General features: G+C 51.1%; 1 protein-coding gene across 1 annotated transcript; it reads left to right on the top strand.

The window, feature by feature from the left end:
• Positions 1–3,375: 3,375 nt before the first annotated feature.
• SIX6 (SIX homeobox 6) lies at positions 3,376–8,984 on the top strand. The gene is made up of 2 exons (XM_048853932.1): positions 3,376–4,107; positions 8,238–8,984. The coding sequence occupies exons 1-2, from the start codon at positions 3,536–3,538 to the stop codon at positions 8,404–8,406; spliced, it is 741 nt and encodes a 246-aa protein (XP_048709889.1). The 5' UTR covers positions 3,376–3,535; the 3' UTR covers positions 8,407–8,984.
• The last annotated feature ends 1,417 nt before the right edge of the window (positions 8,985–10,401 follow it).

The raw sequence follows: 10,401 nt of genomic DNA, 5'->3' as shown, positions 1-10,401 counted from the left end.
AAGAAAGAAAGAAAGAAGCAGTCCCTCCGTGCGCCGTCTTTAACTCCTCTTTTACAAAGACACAACCGAGTTCAGAACCGTGTCGGGTTGCCTCAGATTGTAACAATATTTAAACGCAGAGGTTTGCATTTAATTCTCATAATTTAAGACTCACTAATCATGGCGGGTGGGCACTGAATGCTCAGAAGTTTCCCTGGAGACCCGAACTTTTTCTTGGAAGCTAGTGCCGTATTTAAGCCGGTCGATTTGGGTTTATATATGTACAGTGCCTTTTATTTCCCCTCAGGAAGGTGCTGAAAGTCCCCTTCGGGCTGCTAGCATTTTCTCACCCAGCCCAGGCTCTGGGAAACAAAACTGGGACAAGGGGAAGAAGCCTTCCAAAACATTGTGCTGATTCTTGTCCTCTCTAGTTGCACCGGATCTCTTCATTAGAATTTCCTTAGCCTACGGTCTGGACTTTCATTATCTAGACTGCCTCCACTCTGTTCATGGTCATTACACTGCATCCCAGTAATTCACTTGTTAGATCATGTGCACATTAAAAGCCTACCTACGTTTTGTTTTGTTTTTAAAAATCTGACCAGTCTGAATAACTACCGCGTTAGCACCGTGAACCAGACAGACTTTCCGGCCACACCGAAGCAGGAAGGTCTCAGCGGCGGTAAATGAGGCTCGAAGGTCACTTATACCTGCCTAGGACAGCCTGCCTCGTTCACCTTACGATGAACTTAGGGTCTGGAGATACCTCAACGTACAATGGCAAGACAGGGAAGATAAATCGTTGGGACGAGTTATCGGCGCTTTAGTTACAGTGGGGGAAAGCTGAAAATAATACCAGGAAACCCGCCAGCTCTATAAACTCGAGCACCTTGTCCCCCGCTTGCTCGGCAATATTTTCACACCCTCCAATGCTCTTTTGAATGATGGTTTGTGCTGGGGGGTGTCTGGGGGATTTATTTTTTTCATTTACAGAGTCCTATTGCCTTAATTGTGCCACGCATTTTAATTCTCCTGCACAACACTGGAGGGGAGGGGAAGGGAGGGGGATCTCTTCCTGGATTTCTGAGTTTCAGAAGCGTTTACAAGCTAGGTCTTCTCCGAGGCCTGTCCTTCTACACATCCTCACAAATTAAACACTGGTGTAGAAGGTTGAAGCCGAAAAGTCTTCTATTTCAAAAGTTTCTAGGGCGTGTTTCGGACCTTGGGATTTTGTGTGCATGCTCCTCCTCCTCCTTCTCCTTCTTCTCTTCTTCTTCTTCTTCTTTTCCCTCTCCCCCCCACCCCCGGCCCCAGCCCCCGCGCTGTCGGGTTTTATGAAAATGAGCAGTATTGAAAGCCTTTCCATCCCGCTAGCTGTGAGCCTCACATAAATGATGTAAATGGCTCCGAGGTTTCTTTTTCAAGTGAACTGTGTAGATCTGTGAAAATAATATCAGGGGTTTCCGTCAGAATGAGCTTAGCACGGTACTGAGGCATGCCATAATCTGACCCGACACCTCCAACCATCTGCGCTATCTATCCGCCTTCTGATTTACCAAATCTTCGCAAGCAAAAGACAAACTGTACTTGATACTAAAGAAAAGACGGCGAGCTCCGGTCCAGGGCCTTTCTGCGGAGAGATGATGGGAGAAACTGTAAATCTGGTTAATTTCAGTCTATAGGCAACTGGCAAAAGATCCCCCCGTTTTGTTTGTTTTGTTTTGTTTTTTTAAGAAACAACAGCACAAGAAAATCAGATTAGGAAGGCATTTCTTTTGACAACTGTTCCAGGGGAAAAAATGCATCGCACAGGGCGTAAGAGAACATCTTGAGTTTAATTCCGAATATATGCTGCCTTTCCAAGCCTGGCTCCTAATGATCTCACAAACAAATTGCTACCGAACAGCCCCATCTAGAATAAAGCTTGGCTGCTTTTTTCCCCCCATCCCCCTCCAGAAAACACAACGGATCCTAACAGTTCAGAAAGTGATTTCATTTCTTTCCTGGCAGCCATGATAATAATGCATCTCTTTATTTATTTGGGCAGGAGTGGAAGGGATATTAATAAATTCGCTTCTCTCCCAGGACTAGAATCATCACCCTCAGTTTAGGAACAGTCGGAGCTGATTATTAGAAGGCCATCAATATTTTAAAAGATCCCTAAAATCTGCTTTAAGTTGCTGACTTGACCTACAAATGACTTCTCACTCTCGATGGTTATTCTCGGTGTTTATTCTGGGCCACTCAGCCGAAACCAATTAGGTTGTAAATGTAAACATATAAAGCTTTATTTGGGCAAAGGAGGGAGCTGGACTCCCCGAAACGAATCCCTCGCCCTAATTACCGAGGGGGGTCACAGGGCCCTGGGTGGGAGATCACTGGAGGGAGAGGTTGATCTGTCGAATACTGGCTGCCCATTTAGTGCTTCTGACAATATTCCATTATGGTTGCTTGCCTGCTTCATTTATTATCTGATTTCTTGGTTGGACCTGATCTCATCTTTTCCTTGGCAGTAGACTGTGCAGAGCTGTCTGGGAGGCAGTGCAAAGCTCACTCCTGGATTGGATGGCTCTATAGGAGACAAGGGTGGGCGCAGCAGTCTTCGAAAGAAGCTAGACAAGTCCCCTGGTTCACTGGAACCCAGCAGAGGCGGGGGGTGTACGTGTGGGTGGGGGTGGGTGGGGGTGACATTCGCATGCTTCACTCCAACTGCAATTTGATATTGTCCGCTCCCCAAAGTGCTCTGTTTATTTTCCTTTTCGCGGCCCTGTTAGGTGCCCGCTCCACGGAAGAAAGCCTTCCCACGCGTGCCTGTGGGGATGGGAGGAGGCGGGGGATTGTTTTTTTTTTTTTTTCAGGCTGCGATTTGGGAAAGATCTAGCCCTCGGCCCGCTGAGACGCATGAGCAACGGGCTGCTGGGGAAAGCTGCAGACAGTATCCCCCCACGTCTCTGCCGGTGTGAGTCCTTCCCCTTGCCGGTGGGTGGGTGCACCTCCTCCTGCTTTTGCAAATACCTTTGAAAGTCAAACTCTTCACCAAAGGGCGCTGGGCGCTGTCGAGTCCTGGGAGGTGCTGAAATCTCTCCAGCGCGCTGCCTTCCGCCTTGATGGGCAGAGGCTGACAGTGAGTGGCAGGCCCCTCCATGGAAACCGGGGAGCCAATCTGCCCAGTCCAAGAGCAAACCAGGATTCCCCTCCAGCATCTGAACAGCAGCGTGTTCTTCGCTTCTCCCCCTCCCCGCCCCACGCCATCCTCCTCCATCCCCCCACCCCCGCGCACACCTCCCCCCCCTGGAAACCGCCGCCTAAGCGCTCCCAATTCCTTCCCCTCCCTGCCACTTCCACCGCTGCAGCCGCCGCCGCCGCCGCCGCCCGAGTGCCCCTGCGAGCCCGGGGAAAGGCGCACGCGGAGCCGCAAATCCGCCCGGTACCCCAGATTCCCGTGTGGGTGTGCGGGGCGGGGGGGGGATCTCGGGGTCCTTCCGCCGCGCGTGGGTTTCCTCCCCTTCCTCCCGTCGCTCCCCAGCCGGGCGGAGACGCTGCCGCGGCCGCCTCGATGTTCCAGCTGCCCTCCCTTAATTTCAGCCCCCAGCAAGTGGCCGGGGTCTGCGAGACCCTGGAGGAGAGCGGGGACATTGAGCGCCTGGGTCGCTTCCTCTGGTCCCTGCCGGTGGCCCCCGCGGCATGCGAGGCCCTGAACAAGAACGAGTCGGTGCTGAGAGCCCGGGCCATAGTGTCCTTCCACACGGGCAACTACCGGGAGCTCTACCACATCCTGGAGAACCACAAGTTCACCAAGGGGTCGCACGCCAAGCTGCAGGCCCTCTGGCTGGAGGCGCACTACCAGGAAGCCGAGAAGCTGCGGGGCCGGCCCCTGGGGCCCGTGGACAAGTACCGGGTCCGGAAGAAGTTCCCGTTGCCCCGCACCATCTGGGACGGGGAGCAGAAGACGCACTGCTTCAAGGAGAGGACGAGGCACTTGCTGCGGGAGTGGTACCTGCAGGACCCTTACCCCAACCCCAGCAAAAAGCGAGAACTGGCCCAGGCTACCGGACTTACCCCTACACAAGTGGGCAACTGGTTCAAAAACCGCAGACAAAGAGACAGGGCAGCAGCCGCTAAGAACAGGTCGGTACCTTGCTGTTTTCCTGCTTTTCGGTTTAGAACAAGCTGCCCCTAGCCTGGTTCTTCTCCTCCGCGCTGAGCAGGGGATGCTTGGCGGCTGGAATAAAGCTGGCAGAGCCGCATTTCCCTCCAGCTGAGCGATAGACTTGCTTTTTAATACTTTGAAAGGTTGCAATGCGTACCATGGACGCTGCTGGCTTTCACTGGCACTTGCATAAATACAGAAGGAAGGCGGAAATTAATGCAGTTAGTCCCTTAAAATCTGCGCCCTTTCCCCAATTCCAGTACTTGCTCGCCTTTTGTCCCCATGTCAAATATTAAAGCTCTGAACGATATTTCTGTGTCTTGGACCCATTGCGGAAGACATGGGGTTTGTTGCCATTTCGGGGATGCTTTGTTTTATGAGGATGGTTTTGCCTTTTACATTATTCTTCAGATTGCAACATAGGAAATGACATACTTGAAAGATTCTCCGTGTTGGGGAAGCTTAAATTAATAGATTAGCTGCAAGAAACGATCTGTATTTCCCTTGAAGAAGTAGCGCCTTAGGTGGGGCATCAGAAAAGGATTTTCTGCACGGTTTCTATTAGTTAATATAATGAATATGATACAGAGATGGGGAACATTCGCTCAGTCACTCATTTTCCAGCCTTTTGCCCTTTAAATATCAAATATATAAAGAAGCTAATCAAACATATATTTAAAAAAAATCTATTCGCATTCCAAGTTTTGATTTAAAGTATTTAGAAAGCTACATAAAATAGACCCATCTATTAAGCCATTAGTATAATTTTGCAGGCTCCTTTCAGAAAACATCATCAATTGTTCTAATAGGAAACAATGTTGTACACATATTTCAAGATCTGATTTTAAAATAGCCTTATTATTTACAAGACACAATCTTTTCATTTTGTTTAGTTGCGGGCGCTTTTAAACCCTTAGGAATCGTTTCTGGATTATTTTTGGTTGTTGTCGTTTTCAATAGAAAATGGTTTGTTTGGGTTTTTTTTTCCTTTGCAATGTTATTGTTTTGTATTATTTATCTGAAATTGGCGACATAAGCAAATGTCCTGGAAAGCGGAAACGACTCTCCAAATTATGGATCAAATTCCTGCCAGTGATTCCTGGGTTGTTGTCTTTTTCAGAAGTCAGCAGGAAGATAACTAGGTAAAGTGCATGGGTCGCACCCTGGACTGGTTCAAAAAGAGTTCTGAAAAGACGTGACTACATAATTAAAAAAAATATATTGCCTGACGGCTGTGAATTAAATAAAAATACCGCAATCCCTATTTCTGGAATTGTTTAAGAGAAAAAATTTAAGCCTTTCTAAACATGGGCAGGACACACCGCCCTTGTGAATAGCAAAATCATGCTCTGTACGGGGATCCCCTTTCAAAAGAACTAAAGCTGCTGGAAAGACTTCAGGAAGGGAGTGGGGGCAACGCATGGGCGCAGGCTGAAGCATCAGGAGCCGGGGGTCCTGGCTGTGTGTTTGCAGCCAAAAGCTAAATGGCTGGTCCAACGTGGCTAGATTTGGCTGACTGGGGAACTGGGGCTGGTTTGGCCAGCGAGGGTGGCAGTATGGAGTGGCTGGTTAGCTGTTGGGGTAGGATAGGTGATTAGGCATGGGGTGAGAGGTATAGGTGAAGGCTGGTTAGCTGTTGGGGTAGGGTAGGTGATTAGGCATGGGGGTAGGAGGTCTAGGTGAAGGCTGGTTACCTGTTGGGGTAGGATAGGTGATTAGGCATGGGGGTGGGAGGTATAGGTGAAGGATGGTTAGCTGTTGGGGTAGGTGATTAGGCATGGGGGTGGGAGGTATAGGTGGAGGCTGGTTAGCTGTTGGGGTAGGTGATTAGGCATGGGGGTGGGAGGTATAGGTGGAGGCTGGTTAGCTGTTGGGATAGGATAGGTGATTAGGCATGGGGTGGGAGGTATAGGTGGAGGCTGGTTAGCTGTTGGGGTAGGTGATTAGGCATGGGGGTGGGAGGTCTAGGTGAAGGCTGGTTATCTGTTGGGGTAGGATAGGTGATTAGGCATGGGCGTGGGAAGTATAGGTGGAGGCTAGTCAGCTGTTGGGGTAGGTGATTTGGCATGGGGGTGGAAGGTATAGGTGGAGGCTGGTTAACTGTTGGAATGAGATAGGTGGTTGAGATGGGGATAGACTGGATGGAGTGGAGAGTTAACTGCTGGAATTAGTTTGATTGCAAATGGTAGGGTGACTGGCTAGCTCTTAGGATGTGGTAGGTGATTGGCTACCTGGTGGATGGGATACATGATTGGGGTAGTGTGGCTGGTAGGCTCTTGGATGGGAGAGGAGGTTGTGGTTGGGTGGTGTGACCAGCTGGCTGTTGGATGGGATAGGTGACTGAGGTGGGGTGGCTGGTTGGCTGTTGGATGGGATAGGTGATTGGAGTGGGGGCTGTTGGTTCTTGGCTAGGATAGGTGACTGAGTTTTGGGCGCTGGTTGGCTGGGATAGGTGGCTGGTGTGGGGTGGGGTGGTGGTTGGATTGGATATGTGATTGGGGTGCGAAGGCTGTTTGGCTGTTGGAAGAGATAGGTGATTGGGGTATGGGGACTGTTTGGTGGTTGGATGGGATAAGTGGCTGGTGTGGGGTGGGGTGGCTGTTGGATGAGATGGGTGACTGGGGAGCTGGTTGGATGAGATAGGTGACTGGGCTGGAGTGGGTGGCTTTTGAATGGGATAAGTGACTGGGATGGGGGTGGGGTAGCTGTTTGATGGGATAGGTGACGGGGTGGAGGAGCTGTTGGCTGGTATAGGTGACTGGGGTGGGGGAGGTGTTGGCTGGGATAGGTGATGGGGGCTAGTTGGCTGGAATAAGTGACTGAGGTGGAGGAACTGTTGGCTGTTGGATGGGAGAGATGATGGGGGCTGGTTGGCGGTTGGCTGGGATAGGTGACTGGGGTGTGGGAGCTGTTGGAAGGGATAGGTGGCTGGCGTGGGGGTTAGGTGGCTGTGGATGGGATAGGTGGTGGGGGGTTGGTTGGCTGTTGTCTGGGATAGGTGAGTAGGGTGGAGGAGCTGCTGGCTGGGATGGGTGACTGGGGTGGGGGAAGCTGTTGGCTGTTGGCTGCCATAGGTGACTGGGGTGGGGGAAGCTGTTGGCTGCGATAGGTGACTGGGGTTTAGTTGGCTGGGATAGGTGACTGGGTGGGGAAGCTGTTGGCTGTTGGCTGGGATGGGTGACTGGGGTGGGGGAAGCTGTTGGCTGGGATGGGTGACTGGGGTGAGGGAAGCTGTTGGCTGGGATGGGTGACTGGGGTGGGGGAAGCTGTTGGCTGTTGGCTGCGATAGGTGACTGGGGTGGGGGAAGCTGTTGGCTGCGATAGGTGACTGGGGTATAGTTGGCTGGGATAGGTGACTGTGTGGGGAAGCTGTTGGCTGTTGGCTGGGATGGGTGACTGGGGTGGGGGAAGCTGTTGGCTGGGATGGGTGACCGGGGTGGGGGAGCTGGTGGCTGCTGGCTGGGATGGGTGACCGGGGTGGGGGAAGCTGGTGGCTGCTGGCTGGGATGGGTGACCGGGGTGGGGGAAGCTGGTGGCTGCTGGCTGGGATGGGTGACCGGGGTGGGGGAAGCTGGTGGCTGCTGGCTGGGATGGGTGACCGGGGTGGGGGAAGCTGGTGGCTGCTGGCTGGGATGGGTGACCGGGGTGGGGGAAGCTGGTGGCTGCTGGCTGGGATGGGTGACTGGGGTGGGGGAAGCTGCTGGCTGGGATGGGTGACCGGGGTGGGGGAAGCTGGTGGCTGCTGGCTGGGATGGGTGACCGGGGTGGGGGAAGCTGGTGGCTGCTGGCTGGGATGGGTGACCGGGGTGGGAGAAGCTGGTGGCTGCTGGCTGGGATGGGTGACCGGGGTGGGGGAAGCTGGTGGCTGCTGGCTGGGATGGGTGACTGGGGTGGGGGAAGCTGCTGGCTGGGATGGGTGACCGGGGTGGGGGAAGCTGGTGGCTGCTGGCTGGGATGGGTGACCGGGGTGGGGGAAGCTGGTGGCTGCTGGCTGGGATGGGTGACCGGGGTGGGGGAAGCTGGTGGCTGCTGGCTGGGATGGGTGACTGGGGTGGGATATACGGCTGTTGCTGCGCTGTGATTGTGTCTGTCTCCTGGTTCCTTGCAGGCTACAGCAGCAGGTCTTATCCCAAGGCTCGGTGCGCTCGCTGCAGACCGAGGAGGAGAGCGCAGGGGAGCCGCTGGGGGCCGCTTCCAGTCCCGCAGCCAGCCTGTCCAGCAAAGCGGCCACCTCTGCCATTTCCATCACATCCAGCGACAGCGAATGTGACATCTGACACAACGGCCAAGACAAAACAGGGGGAGAGAGATCGAGCTAAACACAGTGCCTGCCTACAGAACACCCTGCCTCGCGTTCCCACTCGGAGCCTACCCCGGGCTGCCAAATTGCCAGGGCGCCATGATCCATGAGCGTGCCCTCTTCCCGTGTAAACAGCGGGCGCATTCCGTCTTAGACCCGTAGGAGACTCTATTAACAGAAATCTTGGTCGCCTTTATTTAAAAGGATCTGCTGAAACGATGCCTCAAAAACAAAAATGCCAAGTTGCAAAATGTTTGAGCGCCTACCCTGTATCCCGCGTGGGTATTTCATGTTGAAAAGACGCTGTTATTAATTATTATTATTATTTTATTTTATTATTATTATTTTCTTTTTTGCTTTACTTTAAAGGGTTTTTATATATATAATGTTTATTTACTTATTTAAGGGATTGCTATGGTAGATTTTTCTATTATTATTTTATTATTATTATTTTGGCTTGTTGTCTATGTGCACAGGTGACTTGTAGAGCATGTGCAGGATCAATACTGTATGAAGCAGCCTAAAACAATAATAAAATATTTGGTGAGCAACTTTTCTTACTTAAAGGGTCTGTTTTTAAATTCTTGAGGTCGGAGCCAATGCACAGAGCCCGTCGGCTTAAGGAGGTGGTTCTCTGATTCCATTGAAATCTTACCATAGATTTGCCTGGTTCCGAAATAATTAGTCATTTCTCATTTGCAACACAGGGAGAGAGAGAGAGAGGTGATGAAACGCTCTGGATTCTGAGTGACTTCCCCACGCAGGGTTTATTATACAGTTCAGCAGTAACTAAATATCAAATCCATTTCACAGGCGTTAAAAGGAATCAAAACGGGGCGGGATGGGCAGCGTTGGGAAATCTGCATTTTAGTGAGAGCACAATGGTAAGGGAGAATTTGACTCATCCACGCTGGTCAAGAGAAATGAATGTGGCTAGCTGAGAATCTAGGATCTAGTTAGTCCCATGTGGAGGAAGGGGGCAGGCAGTGCTGCGCGCTCGGCGGATAGCAAGATCTTGCTGTTTGCCTGGATCTTGCTTCGAATGGCCGAGATTTCGCGCTGTATCAACAAAGAATTATGAATGGGGGAGGGAGGAAGCCTGTAAGCAAGGCCATAAATACCCCTTCCGTGTAACATCAGCTGCAGCTCCCTCATTTACCTGGCAAATAAAATAAAGGTTCATAAATTAAATAACCCTCCAGACCAGAGCACCATTATAGATCAGATGGGGGGGCGGGGTCATTCCTTCGCTACGGGTCGTTAACGTGCATTGTCTGGATTTTTTTTTTAAGATTGTTTTTGCTCTGAGAAAGCCAACGCCATCCAAAGATAGCTAAGCTTTTCCCCAGCAAAAGGATTTTATATTATACATTCTGACATTGATCTCTAAATCTCTTGAGCTGTGCTTTTTTTGTCTGCTCGGGCTCATTGCATTTGCCTCCCTGTCCTCAGAGACGTGCCACCCCGAATAAGCTGATTGCTTGGCTTGTTTGAGCAGGCGAAGCGTTGTACACAGGGGGAGCAAAGGGGAGATGGACATGGGGCTTCCTAGACAACTGAGGGAATCCTGGGACCGCGAATATCCGCTTTTGGTTTCTAAAGGAGACAGTCCCGGTTCAGTTTCAGGAATCGAAAGAAACCTTCAAATCAGACACCCATATTTACTGGAAACATATCTTTAAAAGGATGGGGGTGGGGAAGAGAGCCGTTGTCATTCAACTGCATTGATACAGTCACTCAGTATTTGCTCCCCAGTTGCAGAAAGCAGATTCCCACCTGAGCTTTTAGCTGCCCTAAATTTGTGCTTTAATCGGTAGAAGGTCGGCACTGAGTCTGCGTTTTACTTCCTTATGATCATAATAATTCCTCGGTATTTCTTCCAGTGCACCAATGATGGGCCGAACACGCAGAGGCTGGTTTTTACTAACTAAATTCTAAGTCCTTTTGGAAGCAAACTATTTCCTATTTTAAT

Source organism: Caretta caretta, chromosome 6 (assembly GCF_965140235.1).
Source record: "Caretta caretta isolate rCarCar2 chromosome 6, rCarCar1.hap1, whole genome shotgun sequence".
Classification (NCBI taxonomy): Eukaryota; Metazoa; Chordata; order Testudines; family Cheloniidae; genus Caretta; species Caretta caretta.
Note: the sequence above shows the minus strand (reverse complement) of the source record. Positions and strands in the feature narration are given on the sequence as shown.